The 22,983-nt window shown below is 37.0% G+C and overlaps 1 protein-coding gene across 1 annotated transcript in view; it reads right to left on the reverse strand.

Annotated features, from left to right (window-relative positions):
* The window catches only part of LOC133750442 (phospholipid-transporting ATPase ABCA3-like), a 170,720-nt gene that overhangs the window by 98,395 nt on the left and 49,342 nt on the right, over positions 1-22,983 (reverse strand). The window contains exons 9-12 of the mRNA XM_062180048.1: positions 15,937-16,118; positions 14,439-14,573; positions 4,368-4,497; positions 1,288-1,442 (exon numbers count right to left, since the gene is read on the reverse strand). Of these exons, the coding sequence (XP_062036032.1) occupies positions 1,288-1,442; positions 4,368-4,497; positions 14,439-14,573; positions 15,937-16,118 (602 nt within the window). The remainder of the gene's footprint in view (positions 1-1,287; positions 1,443-4,367; positions 4,498-14,438; positions 14,574-15,936; positions 16,119-22,983) is intronic.

Consider the following 22,983-nt stretch of genomic DNA (forward strand, 5'->3'; position numbering starts at 1 on the left):
AACATGACTCTCTCAAGGAACAAAATAACTTTTCAATATTAGAAAGTGAAGACAAAGAGATTGATGAAATGCCTGAAAAGGAATGCAACAGAATGATCATAGGATTACCCAGAAGCAATGAGAAGCAACTCCATGAATTAAGAAAATCCATACAAGACATAGGTGAAAAATTCTCCCATGAGTTAGAGATTTTGAAGAGAAAACTGAAACATTAGAAATGAATAATTTAATATGTCAAATAACAAATACAGTGGAAAGCCGTAACAACAGATTTGGGGAAACAGAAGAAAGAATATGTGAGCTAGAAGAAAAATCTTTGGAAACATCTTGGTATGACCGAAAAAAAAAAAAGAACAAATTAGAAAAACTAGAAATAGTGTTATAGTGTTAGATTTATGGCTTTATGGGATACTATCAAACAACCAAACATACGGGTCTCAGGAGCACCTGAAGGTATGGAAAGAGAATGGATTGAATGAATGAATTGGATTGAAGAATGAATAGAAGGCCTATTTATTGAAATAATTACAGAAAATTTCCCTAATTTGATGAAAGGTACACCCAAGTACAGAAAGCAAACAGAACTCCTAGTAGACATGACCAGAAAAGATACATTTTTACCAAGATACATTGTAGTCAGACTTTCAACACTAAACTAGGATCTTTTTTGCCTTTACTTGTTAAACTTCTTATTCAGTGAAGTATTAGGCCTTTTTACTGAAAGTAAATTTAAAATACGTTATCTCAAAAACTAAAAAATAAAAGAGACAGAAAGGTAGGAGATATGAGGGTGGGAAAAATGGAGGGAAGAAGGTAATATCATTATGTTCTTAAACTTGTATGTATAAATTCATATTGAACGTTAAAAATTAATTAAAATCAAAATTTTTTAAATACCCCTTAAGAAAGAACTTTTCTTATATGGCTATCTAGATGTAAGCTGTTCTTTTCCCCTTTATTGAAGATTAAAGAATAATGCCTCAGAGATATTTTAATAAAGGTAAGAATACTGATCCTTTGTCACACTGCCTGAAATATATGAAAAGAGTGAGGGACACATGGGAAACCCAGAGGAAGCTCCTGGCTCCTGACTTCATATCGGCACAGCTCCAGCCATTGAGGCCAACTGGGAGTGAACCAGCATCCGGAAGAAAGACCTCCTTTTCTCTCTCTCTGTCTCTCCTTCTCTCTGTGTGTTAACTCCGACTTTCAAATAAATAAATAAATAATAAAAAAAATTTTTTAAAAGAGTGGGTGAAAGGAAATATACATATATATCTGGCTCACCACACAGTAGAAAAGAAGATGTTCTGACACTGTCATATTTGGAAACAATAGGTCATACTGGGGGCACAAGCCCAAGTTTTTCCTGACTTGAACCATGTCTTTTGAGATGTCATATCCACTAATATAGATTTTTCCTCTGGTAGGAAGGTAGAAACCTAGAATTAAGCAGAAGATATTTAGCTTCAGTGAGGAAATTCAACAACATACTGTTCATTAGTACTTTAAATTCATAGTGGCCTTGAAAAAGGATTACCCCCCAAAATTACTAATATCTCCTACAGAAGGAGTCTGGCAAAAAGGTTAACAAACAGAACTGGTGACTATGGTGATATCAGGCAAAAAGATTTTATAAGAATAATACATATTGATAAAAAATTCAATCCATCAAGAAGCTATGGCAATGGTAATTAGATAAACATATCTAGATAGAGACACAGATATAGGTAAATATATCTAATAATAGGCATCAGATATAAGAAACAAAAAATAATGGACTTTAGAAAGAAATATTCAGTCCTACAATAATAGTTGTCCATTTCAATATCACACTTTCAACAACATAGAAAACTAAAGGTTGTAATAAATAATTTTAGGTGCAATAATTAAATTTAATGGATTAAGAAATACCTAGAATCTTGGAAAAGCATTATTTGGGATGTGCCTGTGAGGGTGTTTCATGTGAATCTGAGTTTACTAGGTGATAAAGGCTCACACTCAGTGTGGGTATGAACCATCCAATAGGGCCCAGGGTGGACACAGAAGATGAATTATTCTCTTCTGTGAGTGCTTGGGTAGACTCTTCTACTCTTTGGGACATCAGAATTTCAGGCTAATTGGAATTTAGACTCTGGACTTGTACCAGTAACCCTTTGGGTCATGAAGCTTTCAGTCTCAGAGTGAGTTGTTACATTAGCTTCCCAGATTCTGAGGACTTTGGATTTGGAATGAGCCATGCTACTGGCACTCCAGTTCTCTACCTTGAAAATGGCCAGACATAAGATTTCTCAGTTGCCATAATCCTGTGATTATGTATAACAGATCCACTCTTACATATGTCATACCCTGTTGTCTCTGTCTCCCTGGAGAACCCTGCATTAGGAATAGAGAACCTGAACAATACTTCAAACCAACTATACCAAAAGATACATAGAATATGTTATAAGGCCAGTGTTGTTGTGGCACAGCAGATTAAAGCCATGGCCTATAGTGCCGGAATCCCATATGGGCACCAGTTCAAGTCCCAACTGCTTCACTTCTGATCCAGCTCCCTGATAATGCTCCTGAGAAAGCAGAGGAAGATGGCTCAAGTCCCTGGGACTCTGCACCTACGTGGGAGACCTGGAAGAAGCTCCTAGCTCCTGGCTTCAGCCTGGCACAGCACTGACCAGTGTGGCCATTTGTGGAGTGAACCAGCAGATGGAAGACCTCTCTCCCTGTCTCTCCTTGTCTCTCTCTGTAACTCTACCTTTTAAAAATAAATAAATATTTTAAAAAACATGTCATCCACAGCAGGATGGAATTAACAAATGAATATGGAGCATTCTTCAAAACAGAACATATGTTAGGCCACAAAATGAGTTCCAATAATTTTAAAATAATTGAGATCATACAAAGTATCTCCTCCAATTACAATGGAATGAACCTAGAAATCAATAATAGAAGAAAATGAGAAAATCACAAATATGTAGAAATTTAAAAACAAAGAATAAATTAAAAGCAAATCAGGAAATACTTTAAGAAAAATGACAATGTAAACGAAATATTACATAATTCATTGGATTTAGGTAAAGAATTGCTCAGAGAGAATTTATATAATGAAACATCTGCACTAAGATCAAATACCCCATTTTTACAGTAAGGAACTAGAAAATGAACAGCTAACCAAATTCAAAGCTAGTAGAGGAAGGAAGCAATAAAGATTAAAATAGAGATAAAATACATGTTCTCCCATATATGTGAGAGATACATTTTTTTTTTTAAATCTCAATCTGAATACGGAATGTTGATTACTAGAGACTGAAAGGGATGGGAAAGATAAAAAAAGTAGAGAATCTAGATCATTAGCTTCAAGAGTGGAGAAAATCAACACAAGTGACAAACTTTAGCTATACTGGTGAGGAAAAAATGAAAGAAGACTCAAAATACTAAAATCAGAAGAAACCGGGACATCAGTAGAGATCTTACAGAAGTAAAAGAAAAAAAAGTGAGAAAATATTTTAGGGGCTTATAACAAGTAAAAATATTGCACTAGTAATCAAAATATTTCCAAAATAGAAAATCCTTGAGCCAAATGGCTTCACTAGTGAATTCTCTCAAAAATTTTAAAAAAACATTTTAATGCAAATCATTCTTAAACTTCCAAAAAGAAAGTGGCAATTTTCTGGGGTTATGAAATTCTCTATCTTAATAGATGACTGGATAACACAAATATATATATATATATATATATATATATATATATATGCTTAATCAAAGATTAGAAATTTAAGCATTTAATTATAACAAAATTTTATGTCAAAAGGAAAGTTCTAATGAATATATGATATGCATGGCAAACTATTTAGGATAAAGCATATTTATATCTAAAATTGACTGAAATGTCTAAAAATTGAGTTGACAGATATAAGTATAGTAAAATATTAAAATTGTAGAACCAAATTTGTGGTTATATGGATATTCACTGAAAAATTCTTTCAATTTAGATATATGTTTGAAATTTTCTTAATAAAAATACGTATTCATTTAAGAATTATATATTACACAATGAAAACAGTGCACATCAAACAAATGATAATCATTTGCTATGAGAGGAGAATGGGGGGAATGAGAAAAGAAAAAATGAATAAATAATGGAATAAATAAATGAAAATTAAAAGGAAGAGAGAGCCTTTACACTGGTTAATAAGGATGGCATGTTAAGAAGTGAGAAGTTTGATGGAACCAAGATATACAAATAAACACAATTTTTTAAGTCTTATAGATTTTACTTTAGGAAATAAGGAGATTAATCAACAAACATATGTATCACTTAAATGGCAATGATGTCGCTATCAAGAGTATACATATTCCCAAATTTGTACCTGTGAGAATGGATAATGTAGTAGTCTTTCCTGCTCCATTAGGTCCTAGAAGAACAGAGATCTGGCCCTCATAAAAATTCAAAGTCAAGTCTTTTACTGCTACAAAGGTAGTGTTATGTAATTTGAATTCCTGTGGAAAAGAATAGAAAAAATAATAACTTTTTCACTAATACTATTGCTTGTAACTTATCAAGTATCCAGAGAAAGGAGGGGAAATAGATCATTAGTTTCAAGAGTGGAGAAAATCAAAACATAAAGGTGATAAATTTTTAAGCAATACTTGGAAGCAATATCTAGATAGTCCCTCAAAGTTGGTCTACAAATACCCCCTGAATAATCTTATCTGGTCTCCTTTTGTTCCAATTACTGTGTTGACGCTAATAATGCCATAATCTGCTCCAGTCAATGTCTTTCTCCAACATTGCAGAATCATCTTCTGGAAATCCATTATACTTGGTTGTCCAATAAGCACTCTAGACCTAAAATGTACACATTCTACTATCTCCATGAGTGGCACCAATATCTGCCTAGATGCATAAATTAGAACTAGAAGCATACTTACCACCTTAGACATCTCTCTCTCTCCTCTCCCCACTCTCTCATACTAGAAGTCATCAGTCAGTCACTGATCGCTGCCAATCAATTAATTTATTATTTAACAAATGTGTTGAATACCTACTATGTACTACATATTGTGTAAGGTAACATGAATAAATTTATAAACAAGACGGACAAGACTCCTTCTCTCATGACAGAAAAATTCTAGAAGGAAAAATTGACGAAAATCAACAAGATTAATGATAGAGACCTATTACAAATCTGAGAATTTCAGATAACACCATGTAGGATAAACATTAAACATAAATTCAGACTTGAACTTATCAATGGATTCATAGCTATGATACCAAAAGCACAATCAATGAAAGTAAATACAGAAGAATAGGACTTCATCAAAATGGTCATCTAGAGAGAAAACTCAACCTACAGAATGTGAGGAAATATCTGCAAATCATATATTTGATAATGGTCAAGTATCAAGAACATATAACTAATATTACAACTCTTCCCTCTCCAGCTTTTGATTAACAGGTGCTAAAATTATAGTTAGATAGAAGTTATATGGTGTTCTATTGCACAATAGGGTGACTAAAGATAATATTAATGTCCTGTATGTTTCTCTATAAAAACAATAAACCAAAAGATAGGATTTTGGATGTTTTTATAATAAAGAAATTTAAATGTTTGAGGAGAAAAGATATATTTCCCTGATTGGAGAGCATACAATGTAATGAAGCATCACATGCTACCCTATTAATACATATAATTCTTACATGTCCTAATTTTTTAAACAAAAATAAATTTTAAAGCACATAAATGAAATATCACAATTCAACAACCAAAGCAAAAAAAAAATCCAATGAAAAACTGGCATTTTAAATATGCATTAATCCAGAGAAGACATACCAACTGATTTTTTAAAAATTAAAAATTCAAAAAGGGTTTTTAGGGACATAGCAATTATAACCACAGAACACCATTTCATACCTACTATGATGCCATAACTTTAAAGAAAGGAAAAAAAGTTTTGACAAGATGTGTCAATACTAAAATTCTCATGAAATGTATAAGGGTACAGCCACTTTTGCAACCATGCAAAACAGTTTGATTGTTGTTCAATAAGCTAAAAATAGAATCACCACATAACCCAGCAATTTCACTCCTAAGTGTACACTAAAAAAAACTGAAAATATATCTTCAGACAAAACCTTTTACAACAATGTTCAAACAACACTATTCATATTAATCAAAAGGCAGAAACAATCTAAATGATTATCAACTTATAAACAAATACATAAAATGTGGTAAAAATGTATAATGTTACTCACACATAAAATGAATAAAGTGCTAGTACATGCTATAACATAAAGGAACCTTGGGGTCGATACTGTGGCACAGTGGGTTAATGCCCTGGCCTGAAGCGCTGGCATCCCAAATGGGTGCCGGTTTGAGACTCAGTGGTTCCACTTTTGAGCCCGCTCTCTGCTATGGCCTGGGAAAGCAGTAGAAAATGGCCCAAGTCCTTGGGCCCCTGCACCCACTTGAAGACCCGGGGGAAGCTCCTGGTTCCTGCTTTCGGATCAGCGCAGCTCCAGCCGTTACGGCCAATTGGGGAGTGGACCATGAGATGGAAGACTTCTCTCTCTTTCTCTGTCTCTCCTTCTTTCTCTGAGTAACTCTGACTTTCAAATAAATAAATAAATCTTAAAAAAAAAAAACTATAAAGAAACCTTGAGAACATTACCTAAGTGAAAAGAGCTAACTACAAAAAGCAACATATTATATTATCCCATTTATTTAAAATGTCCAGAGCAGAGAAATTTAGAGACGGAAAGCAGACTAATATTTTCCACGGGCAGGAGGAAGGGAGAAATGGTCAGTGATTGCTTAAATGGGCTTGGTCTTTCCTGTTCAAATTATTAAAATATTCTGAAAGTAGATGGCAGTGATGCTTGAAAAACATTGTTAATGTACTGTATGCCGTTGAACTGTAGACATTAAAATGGTTAGAATGGTAAGTTTTTTTTTTTGTTTTTTTGTTTTTTTATTTTTTTGCGCGCCGTGCTGATCCGAAGCCAGGAGCCAGGTGCTTCCTCCTGGTCTCCCATGCGGGTGCTGGGCCCAAGCACTTGGGCCATCCTCCACTGCCTTCCCGGGCCACAGCAGAGAACTGGACTGGAAAAGGAGCAACCAGGACAGAATCTGGCACCCCAACCGGGACTAGAACCCGGGGTGCCAGCGCCGCAGGCGGAGGATTAGCCTAGTGAGCCATGGTGCCAGCCTGTTACATATTTCTTAACATAAAAAGAGATTCCGGGTCAATCTTCATTCACAAGTTTTTATAAAAATCAGGAATGTATATTTAACTATATATACTATAAACTATATATATTGTGTATTTTTTGCGTCTAATGAAATGTCCACATGGTTTTTCCTTTTTAACTTTCATGTCTTTATTTTTCTTTTCTTTTCTTTTCTTTTTCTTTTCTTTTTTTTTTTTTTGAAAGGCAGAGTTAGACAGTGAGAGAGAGAGAGAGACAGAGAGAAAGGTCTTCCTTTTCTGTTGGTTCACCCCCTAATGGCCGCTGCGGCTGGCGTGCTGCAGCCGGTGTGCTGCAGCCGGCGCACAGTGCTGATCTGAAGCTAGGAGCCAGGTGCTTCTCCTGGTCTCCCACGAGGGTGCAGGACCCAAGGACCTGGGCCATCCTCCACTGCACTCCCTGGCCACAGCAGAGAGCTGGACTGGAAGAGGAGCAACTGGGACAGAATCCAGTGCCCCCACCGGGACTAGAACCCGGTGTGCCGGCGTCACAGGTGGAGTATTAGCCTAGTGAGCCGCGGCGCCGGCCATCATGTCTTTATTTTTCTAAAAAAAATATTTGAAGGCAGAGATATGGGATGGGAGTGGGAGAAACTTTCATCCACCGATTCACTCCTCAAATGTCTGCAACAGCCAGTGCTGGTCACGGCCAAAACTGGGAGCCAAGAATTCAAATCCAGTCCTGCAGATGGGTGGTAGGGATTCAACTACTTGAGCCATCACTGCTGCCTCTCAGGGTGCACATTAGCAGGAAGCTGGAATCAGAGGAAGAGCTGAGAGTTGAACCCAGATACTCCCAATGGGATACAGCTATCCAAGTGACATCTTAATTGTCGTGCCAAATGCCCACCATCTTTTAAGGTGGTGAATTACACTGATCATAATTCAAATGTTAAGCAAACTTCATGTTACTGACATATATTCCATTACTCACCATATAACATCCTTCTTACATATTGATAAATTCAATTTGTTAACCTTTCATTTAGGGCTTTTGCATTTATATTCATGAGGCACTTCGGTCAATGAATTTTATTTTCCTATCATGACCCTGAGATTTTTGGTATCAATTTCTACTCTTGATATTAGCCAAAAGGCCAAGATGTGACTGTATCAATTTCTTAACTATTTGGAATAATTCCTCAGTTGGAGCTGTTTGCACTAGATTATTTATTTATACATTTATTTATTTATTTACCTGAAAGGCCTAGAAACAGAGAGGGAGAGAGAGAGATAGGGCATGGATGGTGGCTGGGGGTGGGGTAGGGTGGATCTTTACCTGTTGCAACAGCCAGTTCTGGGTCAGGTTGAAGTCAGGAGCCAGGAACTCCACCCTGGTCTCTCAAATGGGTGGCAGGAGTCCAAGTACTTTGACCATCTTCTGCTGCCTTCCCAGGTTATTAGCAGGAAGCTGGATTGGCAGCGGAGTAGCTGGGATTGAACTGGTACTCCAATGTGGGATGCCAGCATTGCAAGCAGTGGCTTAACCAACTATACAACAATGCTGGCCTTCTTACTTCTTTTTTAATCTTTGCTAATTTCAATGTCTAGATCATCTTATACGTGAAAATCTTCTATTATGTATTCTTATTCTTAGTTAGCATTCAGTATTTTCTACCTCTTCACATGTCTAGTTCTGTTTTTCATTTGTGCCAAGCATTTTGTATTAAAAAACAAAAACAAAAACAAAAACAAAAAAACAACCTGGGGCTGGCACTGTGGAGCAGTGAGTTAAGCAGCGGCCTGCAATGTCGGTATCCCATATGGGCACTGATCCTAGTCCTAGCTGCTCTACTTCTGGCCCAGCTCCTTGCTAATGCATATGGGAAAGCAGTGTAAGATGGCCTAATTCTTTGGGCCCCTACACTCAGCACCCTGTTAACACCCTAGGAAATCAGGAGAAGATGGCTTAAGTTGTTTGGGCTCCTGCCACCCACATGGGAGACCTGGATAAAGCTCCTGGCTGCTAGAAGATCTCTCTTCCTCTCTGTAACTTTAAGTTTCAAGTAAATAAATAAATCTTTTTTTTAAAAGGAGGGGGCTAGTAACAAATGTGAAATCTGTTCACCTTAAATAAATAAAAAATTATAAAAGGGTTAATATTATGGTATGATTGGTTTATACTTTGTGTATCTGTTGAAATATTATGTAATAAATGTACAGGTATTTCATGTAAATCTAAAATTTTTAACATTAAACGCTAATGAATAAATATAAAATTAAATTAAAGAGATCCCATGCTTTATAATGGTAAGCTAGATTTTGTTGACTCTAACACAACAAATGTTTAGCTATAATCATGAGATTAGATACATAGATTCATGCCAGTCTTCTGTGTAGACCCAATAGCCCCATTTTCCCCTCTTTAAAATAGTTTTAGGGCTGCTTTTGTGGCATAGTGGTTAAGCCTCTGCCTGCGATGCTGGCAGACTGGGAGCCCTGTGTGCTGAGACTATGGGAACTCTGTGACTGCATGAGAGGGCACTAGGTACAGCTGGGTCTCTGAGCAATCACTGTGTGCAGCTTCACATGCTCAGAGCTCCCTGACTGCCTGGAGATGGTTACTGTGGTGGGATCCATGTTGACTCTGAGGACTTCACAGATCCTTTGTGCAGGTCATGCAGAAGTGCAGATGGGCATTGCATCCACTGAGGGCTAACACCCAGGCAATTTTCACCTTGGGAGAGAGGAGGAAAGAGTGTGATTACACCAAAACAGGTGACCATACCCCCTATTCTGTTAACAAGAGGAGATCTACCATGCCCAACTTGGTGTGTCACCCTGACCATAGCTCCCTGGCCACACCCAGCACAAACTTCTAGATGAAAGAGCAGACATTCCCCTAATCCAGAGAGGTATACTTCAAAGATAAAAGCTATCAGAGAAAAAAAAAACCCAACCAGTATCTCCACAACCTAAAAAGTGCAGAAATTCAAGAAACAAGAACAAGGAAGACAATATGACCTCACACTAAGGAACACAACACTTCAATATTAGAAAGTGAAGATGAAGAGATTGATGAAATGTCTGAAACAGAATTCAAAAGATTAATCACAGGATTACTCAGAAGCAATGAGAAGCAAATACACAAAGTAAAGAAATCCATACATGACTTGAGTGAAAATTTTTCCAATGAAATTGAGATTTTAAAGAGAAATCAAAATGAAATGTTAGAAATGAAGATCCAATAGGTCAGATAAAAACTACAGTGGAAAGCCTTAACAATAGACTTGGTGAGGCAGAAGAAAGAATATCTGAGCTAGATGACAAATATTTGGAAATTTTTCAGCCAGACCAAAAAAAGAAGGAGAAGGAGAAGGAAGAAAGAAAGAAGAAGAAGAAACAATTAGAAAAAATTAAAAACACTGTTGAAAAGACCACAACATACACGTCTTAGGAGTTCCTGAAGGTGTGGAAAAAGACAATGGGTTAGAAGTCTTATACAGTGAAATATTCACAGAAAACTTACCCAGTTTGCAGAAAGAAAGGTATGTCAATACAGGAAGCACATAAAACTCCTAATAGACATGATCACAAAAGATCGTCATCACGACACATTGTAGTCAAACTTTCAACAGTAAAACATAAAGATTCTAAAATGTACAAGGAAAAAAAATGTCAGATTACTTTCAGAGGGTCTCCAATTAGACTCACAGCTAACTTTTCATCAGAAATTCCACAGGCTAGGAGAGAATGGAGAGACATAGTCCAAGTCTTAAAAGAGAAAAAAAGTTCAACCCAGAATATTGTACCTGAAAAATTCTCACTTATGAATGAAGTTGTAATAAAGACCTTCCTGAAGAAACAAAAATTGAAAGAATTTGTCACCAATAGTCTAGCCTTAAAAAAGATGCTTAAGTATGTGCTACACACAGAAACACAGAAAGGTAGTCATCATTATGCAAGAAGGTGAAGGCAGAAAATCTCCCAGTAAAAGTGCAAAGGAAATACAAAGTAAACAATAGGAATATTTATGGAAAAATGGGAGAGCCACGTCATTATATATCAATAGTAACCTAAATTCTCCAATTCAAAGATACAGACTGGCTGAATGTATTTAAAAAACAAGAGCCATTTATTTGCAGCCTACAAGAAATGCATCTCACCAACAAAGATACACGAAGACTGAAAGTGAAAGGATGGAAAATGATATCCCATGCTAACAGAAAGCAGAAACAAGCAGGTGTTGCCCTCCTAATAATATCAGACAAAACAGACTTAAACACAAAAACTGTTAAAAGAGAAAAAGAAGGGCATTATGTAATTTTCAATTCAATAGGAAGATATTACTATAATAAATGTATACACAACCAATTCCAGGGTGTCTGGCTATTTAAAACAAATGTTAACGGATCTAAAGGGAAACATAGACTCCAATACATTAGTAATAGAGGACTTCAACACCCTGTTTTCATCATTGGACGAATCAACTAGACAAAATATCAACAAAGAAACAACAGAGCTAATCAACACTGCAGACCAAACACACCTAACAGATAACTATAGAACTTTTCATCCCATAGTTGCAGAATACACATTCTGGTATATATATACACTATGGAATACTGAAGAGCAGTTAAAAAAATGAAATTCCATCATTTGCAACAAAATGGATGCAACTGAGAACCATTATACTTAATGAAAAAAGCCAGTCCCAAAAAGACAAATACCACATTATTCCTTATCTGTGGTAACTAATATAGAGTACCTGAAAGGTCATCCACAAGAGTAAAATTGACATTTTGAGAATGATGATTTCTTTAAAAATTTTTTTGACAGGCAGAATGGACAGTGAGAGAGAGAGACAGAGAGAAAGGTCTTCCTTTGCCGTTGGTTCACCCTCCAATGGCCGCCACGGCTGGCGCGCTGCGGCCGGCACACCGCGCTGATCCGATGGCAGGAGCCAGGTGCTTCTCCTGGTCTCCCATGGGGTGCAGGGCCCAAGTACTTGGGCCATCCTCCTCTGCACTCCCTGGCCACAGCAGAGAGCTGGCCTGGAAGAGGGGCAACTGGGACAGAATCTGGTGCTCCGAGCGGGACTAGAACCCGGTGTGCCGGCGCCGCAAGGCAGAGGATTAGCCTGTTGAGCCATGGCGCCGGCCGAGAATTGATGATTTTTAATAGCACTTTTCTCGGCTGTTGAAGAATAGTGTTTCTTTCTTCATAGTATTTGTTTAGTATAAAGTTAACTGAAAATAGATCTTTGTAAAAATTAAGAATGGGAATAGGAGAAGGAAGAGGAAGAAAGGTAGGAGTGTGTGCAGGAGGGAGGGTAGGGTGGGAAGTATCACTATGTTCTTGAATCTGTATATAGGAAATACATGACATTTGTATACCTTACATAAAATTTTAAAATAAATAAAAATTTTAAAAAAGAATTGAATACATAAAAATAGGCTTGAGTTTGACATGCTTTATTTAAAGTTCAGTTTAGGTATTCAGCACATACTTTGTTATCTCAGATCATACCTTGTCACCTTTAATTTGCATCAAAACAAAATTTTAGTGAACATTTTTCAGCTTCCATCTAAATTATTATTGTAGAAAAAAATCTGTATAAGTAAAATGAAAGACCTGTGGACTCAGACATCCTTTGAATAATTATAAATAAAATAACCTCTCGCATTACCTGATGCTCAGTTTGACAATGTGGTAGATGCATTCAGTTATCTACAATTCTTTAATACAAGCATAAGCCACTTAAATCCACTTTAATATAAACTCCCAAATGTCTAAACTTTAAGTATTGTAAGAGCCTTGAGAAACTTCTTTACAAAAAAATTTAATTAAAATAAGAATCCCAAAATGGCTATAAAAAAGAAAATGACCAGCATTTTATAAATGTAGCCTAGAAAGTTGTTCATTCTTTATGAATACAGTTGATATGAATCTAAAATAGCAAATTAATCATTATATAGTAATCACTATATTAATAAAACTAACAATGTTTTGAGCATACAAAAAAGATAATCTAATCCTTATTATTTCTATAGCTGTTTGATAGAAATAATTTATCCATTTACTTCTAGTTTTTTTCCCCAATTTTTGTCGATAGGCTGCCATGACCTTCTCAAACCTATTTGGAAGCAGAAATAGCACTAACTGGTACCTGCCTACATTTCCTTTAAAATAAGAATTTTACCTGCCTTGTTTGTAACTATATGCCTAGTACCAATCAGCTTCTGGAAACTAGTTAAATTTGTTGAATGAATAAATAAATAATGGGTTCATGAAAGATTTTTGTTCTACTGAGCACCGTATGTTTCTCAATACTGAAGTTTGAGGGAAAGACCTAGGAAGTGGTGAACTAACTGCTTTTAATCAGGGAAAGTCTCAAGAGCAACCTTGGAGTAAAGTATAAGTGGAGAAATAAGGAGATATGGATGAGTAAACCTGGGGAAATAATCACATATACTCTTTGATAAAATTCCATTAAGTTCCAATCTATATTAAAACTTTAAAACAGTCAAAAAACTTGATTTCCTAAAAACACTAGTGAGAAGCCTAATTTTCCTATCTGGCTTTCTATGTTCAAATCAGAATCAGAATGCAATCTGTTAGAGGCAGGGAAAAACAAACAACATAAAAAATCTTCTCCCTCTTCATATATATATATATATGTGTGTGTGTGTGTGTGTGTGTGTATAATGGAAACTGAAAAAAGGATTTTAACTTCCACAAATTGTGAAATTAAAGGCTATATTTAAGCTTAAGTAGCTTCTACAGTAGCAAGAGAATGCCAGAAGATATATGGGTTACCTGAATAACACATGCCTGCAGTTAATCCAGGTAAAATGGAATTTATTAAACCTCCTTGCCAAACACTTGGATAAAAGAGAATTCAGTCACAAAGTCTAATGCACAGCTTGTAGAACAAATAAAACCAAACAGAGAATGGAAATCAATATTTGCATATCTAATCATCACAGTTCTAGATTCTACCTGTGATCATGGGAGAATCATAGAAGAGACCATTATCATCTACAAAGCTAAATTCTATTTTGAAGAAAGAAGAAAGGAAACACATAGATTTTTATTTTTTTTTCACATATTTCATTATTATTTTCTCAAAGCTAGTACACATGCCGATGAACACCTTTAATTAACATAAGAGTTACAGATAGGACAAACATTTCATTTATATTGTAGGTTAACTTTTATTATTATTCAGAAAGAGACCTATAAAACAATACCTTACGTAAATGGTGGATCTGGATACCGGCCACCAAACCAACAGGTTCAGCTTCAAAATATTCATTTTCCACAAAACTTGAAAGTTCAGTATCTTCTTCCATCTTTTTGACTGGATTCCCAAACCAGTAGGCTTTCTAAAAGAATAAAACTAAAATCATCACGATATCAATGAAAAATGAAATGATCTTTAAAAGTTCCTTATCTCATTTCACACTGGCTCTCAGATGGATTACAAGCAGACAATTTGACACTATATTTGGAACCAAAAAGCCTACAATACAAATTCCTAAAAATAACCACAAAACATACATGCTATTTAAAATGTCACTAGCCAAGGGGCCAGCGTTGTGGCACAATGGGCTAAGCCACCGCCTGCAATGCCTGCATCCCATATTGGTGTGCTAGTTTGAGTCTGGATGCTCCACTTCCAATCCAATTCTCTGTAAATGCACCTGGGAATATAGTAGATAATGGTCCAAGTGTTTGGGGCCCCTACCGTCTACATGGAAGACTCAGATGCAGTTCCTAACTTCTGACTTCAAGATGGCCCAGCTATGGCCATTTCAGCTATTTGAAAATTAAACCCGTAGACAGAAAATCTCTCATTCTCTCTCCCTCTACTTTCGTCTCTTTGCCATTCTGCCTTTCAAGTAAATAAAGAGAGATAAAATGAAATCATTTCAAAATGGTACAGTGAAAATCATGGCATCATGCTCAGTTGTGTCTCTTTATTGGGATTTGTGGTCTACTTGGGATCCCTGGAGATCCTGAGGACTTTCAATTTGTCTTTGAGGTCAAAATTATTTTCATCAAGGGGCCAGAATTATGGTGTATTGGGTAAAGCCACTACCTGATGCTAGCATGCCATACAGGTGCTGGTTGAAGTCCTGGCTGCTCTACTTCTGATCCCACTCACTGCTAATGGCCTGGGAAAGGCAATGGAAGATGACCCAAAGTATGATACAAGGTAAGTTCAAGTGTGCTATAGCACCATAGGGATTGTTCACAACAATTTATTATATATGTTTATAAATAACTAGAAGAAAGTAATTCAAAGTTTCCATGCAGAAAAAATAAGCACTTAAGGAGATATAAATGCTAATTACCCTAATGTGTTCATTATACATAAATATATTGAATTACTGTACCATTGCCCATAAAAATGTATAATTATTGTATGTCAATTAAAAGAGAAAAAATTGAAAAAACAGATATGGGACAAAATTTATCACTCTCCTCAATAGGATCAAAGGATCCTACCACATATTTACTAAATGAAATTTCTTTTACAGAAAAACATTTGATTCTGTGATACATGTTACAAAGTTAACTCATGATAGCTTTAGTTGTGAAGGAAACAAAATAAAACAAAACACCTTAGTACAAGAAGAGTGAGGCACCAGGAAGAAGGTGTTAAAGGCAATGGTGTTCCCTTTTCTGCAAACCAGGTACATAAGTACTAGGGTTTCTCTAAGTGACAGAGGCACTAGGACTCACCTGAACAAAGAAATACCATGGCTTGGGCACACCATACTCCCCTGGAAAGACAGCCTCAACATACCAGGCCACAAGGCCGTACAAACAAGCATCAAATAAAAGCATTCCGAAAACATGGGCCAAAGTGAAGGTATCTCCTGGGGTCACTGGTGAAGAAAGGTTATTCCACTGAAGTCCATCCCCTAAAATACAATAAGATATAGTTACTTCAGACGCTCAACTATGATTAGGACAAAACCACATAGGGTTAAACAATAAAGAAGAAGCCTGGAGACAGGTATTATCTATTTACTATCTGAAGATGTCTTTAATTTTACGTTGTCCAAAAAGAAGTAAATAATTATGTAAGAACCTCTTCTGGTAGCCAAATCCAACCAAAAGTTAGGTGGCAAACAGAAATCATAGAAAGTCTGTCATTAAGCCTCAAAGCAGTAGGCAGATCTATAGGTTGTGATGTAGTCCTACCCCTCCATTTTCTCCCTTGCTAATCTTCATTGAAACTTGGCGTAACTTAAATAAAAATTTTTTAAAAGTTTTTTAAAGGAAAAAAAAGATGAAACAGTAAGCTTTCTGTCTCATTCTATAAGGTTAGAATTACCCTGATACCAAACCAGACAAAGAATCACAAAAGATAAGGCTACAGACCAATATCTTTTATGAATACAGATGCAAAGATCCTCAACAAAATACTAGAAAACAATATCCAATAGCATTATACACCATGAAGAAGTGGGGTTTATCTAATAAATGTGATAATTCAAAATAAGAAAATCAAGCAGCTTTTTGCAATTGATTTGCAACCAGAACATAGATGTGAAAACTACCACTAAACCAAAGTCAAAATGGGAAAGAAAAAGATTCATAGCAACACCACAGAGACTGGACACATAGATTTAGGCAAGTCAACCACCATTGGCCATTTCGTTTATAAATGTAGAGTGATGAACATAAAAATCACTGAAAATTTTGACAAGGTGAATTCTGAGATGGGAAAGGTCTTCTTTAGGTATGCCTGGGTCTTATGAAAGCTGAGCATATTTCCATTGACATCTCCCCCGGTAACTTTCACTGATAAACCAGGACACAAAGACTTTAACAAAAATACATCACAGGTACATTTCAGACTGACAATATTGTCCTGATTGTTGGTGCTGGTTTCAGTGAATCTGAAGCTCGTATCTACAAAGGTGGGCTGTCCTTCTGGCTTAAACACCAGGTATGAAATAAATAATTTTTGGTGTTAACAAAGTGGATTCCATTGAGCCACTATACAGCCAGAAGAGATATGAGGAAATCATTAAGGAAGTCAGTGCCTGTATTTTAAAAATTGTCCACAACCCTGACATAGCTGCATTTGTACTAATTTCTGGTTGGTATGGTGACAACGTGCTGGAGCTAGGTATGTTAATATGACCTAGTTTAAGGGATAGAAAGTCCCCCATAAAAATGGTAGCACAAATGGAACCACACTGCTTGAAGCCCTGGATTGCCCTACCATCAACTCATCCAACTGACAAACATATCTCTTACCACAGGATATTTACAAAAGTAGTGGTATTGGTATTGGCCCTGTGGACTAAGTAGAGACTGGTATTCTCAAACTTCGCATGGTGGTCACTTTTGTTGTAGCCAACTTCACAACTGAGATAAAGTCAGCTGAAATGAACCATGAAGCTATAAGTGAAGCTCTTCCTGGGGACAATGTGGGATTTAGCATCAAGAACATGTCTGTCAAAGGTATTCATTATGGCAAGATTGCTGGTGACAGCAAAAAATTCATCAATGGAAGCAGCTGGTTTATCAGCAGCCATTGTTAGAAGAGAATTTTATAGTACTCAAAAGCTTGAAATCCAGTTTGGAAAGATGACTGGGGTCTGAGAGATTGCTTTAATACAAAAAAGGAATCCACATTGACTCCCACTTTCCCAGAATCCAAGCTGCTACAGTATAGTCATTGCTAGACTAGAACCTGTGTCTTACAGCTCTTAGGGAGCTCCTGAAAACAATAGAAGCCCCGGAACCAGTAGAAGCCCCTGGGACCAGCACATGCCTCAAAGACTATAAGACAGGCTTCTTAACATCCACAACTGCAGAACTGTAGTACACAAGTTCCATATGCCTCTTCCAGCTCAGGGACTGCATCTACTGGTACACAAATCCTGGTGGGATCTGGGGAAGTTACCCTCATCATCTTTTTTTTTTTTTAATTTTTGACAGGCAGAGTGGACAGTGAGAGAGAGACAGAGAGAAAGGTCTTCCTTTTGCCATTGGTTTACCCTCCAATGGCCGCCGCGGCCGGCACACCATGCTGATCCGAAGGCAGGAGCCAGGTGCTTCTCCTGGTCTCCCGTGGGGTGCAGGGCCCAAGCACTTGGGCCATCCTCCACTGCACTCCCGGGCCATAGCAGAGAGCTGGCCTGGAAGAGGGGCAACCGGGACAGAATCCGGTGCTCCGAGCGGGACTAGAACCCGGTGTGCCGGCGCCGCAAGGCAGAGGATTAGCCTGTTGAGCCATGGCGCCGGCCCACCCTCATCATCTTACGAAACACAGTTAACAGCAGAAGGGAACAAGCTCCATAATCAACCTTGTCCTTCTACCTCTTATGGCACATGGCCTGAAACTGACAGTGCACAAGCCCTGATATCAAATGTACCTGCCATGGGATCTGGGGAAGGGACCTATCCACATTGCACAGCTCCAGAATTGCAGCTTCCAATGCACAAGCCCCAGTATTACCCAATCTCACCACAGGAATCTGGAAATGGTCCCATCCTAGTCCCATAGTTCTGGGCATGGCTATTGGTGCCACAAGTCTCAGTACTACCTATACTTGTCCCAGGGAACATGGCATGGCCCCTTCTGCTTTCTGTAGCTCTAAGACCGAAGCTGTTAGTGTCACAAGACCCACAGTTATGCAGGCTCACTCTGTGGTACCTGGATAAGGTCACCACATTTTGAATTCTGTGACTGCGGCTATTGGTGCTACAATATTGAGTTACCCATGACTTCCTCATGGAAACTGAAGAAGGCCCTATTGGCATTCCACACCTCAAGGTCCATGGCTGCCAGAACACAATATACAGCACAATCTGTGCTCACCCCAGTGAACCTAGGTAAGGCTTCCTACGCATCTCAACTATGTGAATGTGACTGTTGGTACTGTAAGTCCTACAGATATCTATGCTCACCACTGTAATTGTGGAGGTAGGCCTTATCTGCATTCTACTGTTCCAAGACCTGAGACACCAGTGTATAATTCTCAGCATATCCTTATTTTGTCCCCACAGAGCTTTGGGACAGGCCCACACAGTTTTTCAGCTTCAGAACCACAGATATTGGTTCCACAAGCCTCAGGATCACCCATACACACACCATGAGACAAGGGGAGATTCCCATTAGTTACACAGTTCCAAGACTGTACCAGATGGTATCACTAGTCCAAGAGCCACTGAACTTGTTGTATAGGAACTGAGGATGGTTTCATACATCCTGAAGCTCTACAGCTGCAGATGTTGGCGTCATAGGCCTCAGTGTCACCAACACTCACCCTGTGGAACCCGGGTAAGGTCCTCACGGCATCCTGCAGCTGAGACTGTGGCCGTTGGCTCATCCTGTGGAACCTTGGGAAGGTCCCCTCCAAATCCCCCAATATGGGGACTGTGTATGCTGATGTTACAAGCCCCAGTGTCACCCACAGTCACCCATCAGAACCTGAGGAAGGTACTATCCACATCCTGCAGCTCCAGATCTCTGATGATCAGTGCCACAGTCACAGAATCATGCATACTAACCAAGCAGGATCTGGAAATAGTCCCCTCTGTGTCCTGAACTCCAGGACTATGGCTTCTGCAATCACAAACTCCAATGTGATTGGAGCTTGATTTTAAAAGAGCCTAAGGAAAGACAACTTTGGATGCCCAAAACTATAGCAGAATCACAACACTACTTCCATGAACTGGTGAAGTCTAAACAGTTGTAGCACTTGTAGACACCACTAACATGACATGTAGCTGTAACATGGATTACAGTTGAAGAAATCACATGGAAGATCCACTTTTGGGCTTATCTAGAATGAAAGCCAAAGCAGCCACCCAACTAACATCCCAAATCCCATCTAAACGTAAAAGTCTTTTTCAATGAAAGATACTCCATAAAGAAGAAGTAACTGTTACACATCAGACATTGGGCACAGAAGCATAGGAACAACACAGGAACACAAGAAATATAAAGAAGCAAGAAAGCCAAAGCAAGGCAACTCCAGAGGATCAAAATATTTCTCCAGAAACAGATCATAACTTAATGGAATGCTACAAAATACATGCAAAAGAATTCAAAGTAATGATCCTATGAAACTCAGATATACAAGAGAACACAGACAATTCAAAGAAATGAGAAAGACATTGTGTGATATGAATAAGAAATTCAACTGAGATTATATAAAAAAAGAACCAATCAGAAAGATTGTAGCTGAAAATGTCAATGAAAAAAAAAATACAATTGAAGGTTTCACCAATAGAATAGATCAAGGAAAAGAAAAGATTTCTGGTCCTGAGGACAAATCCTTTGAAATACACCAGTCAGACAAAAAAAAAAAAAGAAAGAAAGAAAAGAAAAGAAAAAAAACTTATAAAGAATAAAAAACATATGACATATGGGAAAAAAAAAACCTCAGCCTCACATCACAAATAAAAACTTAACTTAAAATGAATCAAAACCTAAATGGAAGAGGTCAGAATAAATCAGTATAATCTATTATATCAATAGTCTATGTATAAAAGAAAAATTGTATTATCACACCAATTGACACGGAAAAATTATGATAAAAATCCAACACTCATACATATCAAAAACTCTCAGAACACTGGGAATAGAGAAGAATTACTTAAACCTATGAAAAAGCTTGTGAAAAACACCTACATATAATACATCTATTGAAAGACTAAATGTTCTTTCCCTAAGATTGGATACAAAGCAAGAATGTCCAATTTCATCACTCTTATTCAACACAACACTGGATGTTCTAGGCATCACAATAAATCAATAATAAGAAACAAAAATCATATAGATTAGGAGTGTTACAGAAGGTTAAGCTACTGCTTGGGACACTGTGGTCATCTGGGAAAATGAACCAATACATGGAAGATATTCTCACTCATTCTCTCCTCTTTCTCTCTTTCTCTCTGTCTCTCTCTCGCTCCCCCGCTCCCTTTCTCCCTTTTCCCTCCCTCCCTCTCTCTCTCCATAACTTTGATGTGTGTTCTTGCTTCCATTTTTAGCATAATTCATGTTGCTTTGATACAGCTTCTTTTCAAACTGATATCTTATCCTTTTAGAATCTCAAACTAGATTCTGTTCAAACATGTAAGAGCAAGTTAGTATGAGTTTTGATGCAAAACATTTTGAAATCCATATAGTTTTTGATAATATATATTTTTCAGGAACTTTCTGAAGACTCCTTGTAGTTATAAAAGCATATGGGACGATTTTTAGGATATATTTTTGCACAAAAAAAACTTAGTTGAAAAGAATATACAGTAACTATTATTGTTATAAGAAAGTTAGGTAACAGAAAATATATATAAACCTTGTGATATTTTAAAAAATAAAATATAGGAAGGATAAACCAGAAATAGATAAAACTAATCACTTACAGAGGTGGGACATAATAGGTTAGGAAGGCAATAACAATTTTTTAGTATAATAGTATTTATTTTTATTCTTTAAAAACTTTGTGAATGCCCTATATACTCAGAAATGCATATTAAATCAAACAATGACCAGGAAGGGCTGAGAATACAATGCATAGACAATACCAGATTTCAAGACATACTACAGGGCAGTTATAATCAAAACAACCTGGACTGGCAACAAAATAGATGTGTAGACCAACAAAATAGAATAGAAATTCCAGAAATCAATCCACACATCAACAAATAACTAATCTTTGACAAAGGAACTAAAATCAATCAATAAATGAAGCAAGCAGTCTCTTCAACAAATGGTGCTGGGAAAACTGTATCTCTGCGTACTGAAGTATGAAGCAAGACCATTATTTTATACCTTACAAAAAAATCCATTCAAATGGATCAAAGCCCTAAATCTACAAACTGATACCATCAAATTACTAGAGAACTTTGGGGGAACTCTGCAAGACACTGGTTTAGGCAAAGACTTCTTGGAAAAGACCCCAGAAGCACAGGAAATCAAAGACAAAATTGACAAATGGGATTACATCAAACAGAGAAGATTCTGCACTGCAAAAGAAAAAAAAAACACTCAGCAAAGTAAGGAGACAGCTAACAGAATGGGAGAAAATATTTTCAAACTATAAAACTGATAAAGGATTAATATCCAGAATGCATAGAGCTCAAGACACTCAACAACAACAAAACAATCCAGTTAATAAAAAGGCAAAGGACTTGAACAGGCAGTTTTCAAAGGATGAAATTCAAATGGTCAATAGGCACATGAAAAAATTACTCAGGATCATTAGCCATTAGTGAAATGCAAATTAAAACCACAATGAGGTTTCACCTCACCCCAGTTAGAATGGCTCTCAAAGAGAAATCAACAGACAAATGCTGGTGAGGATGTGGGGAAAAAGGTACCCTAATCCACTGTTGGTGGGAATGTAAACTATGGAGATACTTCAGAAATCTAAATATAGATCTACCATATGATCCTGCCATCCCACTCCTGGAAATTTACTCAAAGGAAATAAAATCAGCACATGAAAGAGTGATCTGTACCCCCTTATTTATTACAGTTCAATTCACAAGAGCTAAGAGATGGAATCAACCCAGATGTCCATTAACTGAAATTATATATGTGATAAAGAAATTATGGTATACATACACTACGGAGTACTACTCAGCTGTTAAAAAAAATGAAATCCTGTCTTTTGCAACAAAATGAATGCAACAGGAAACCATTATACTTAGTGAAATAAGCCAGTCCCAAAATGACAGGTCTTGTAATGTTTTCCCTAATCAGGGGTAACTAATAGAGTACCTAAAATGTAATGTATTGGAGTGAAATGGAAATTT

This window comes from Lepus europaeus, chromosome 21 (assembly GCF_033115175.1).
Source record: "Lepus europaeus isolate LE1 chromosome 21, mLepTim1.pri, whole genome shotgun sequence".
In the NCBI taxonomy this organism is placed as follows: Eukaryota; Metazoa; Chordata; class Mammalia; order Lagomorpha; family Leporidae; genus Lepus; species Lepus europaeus.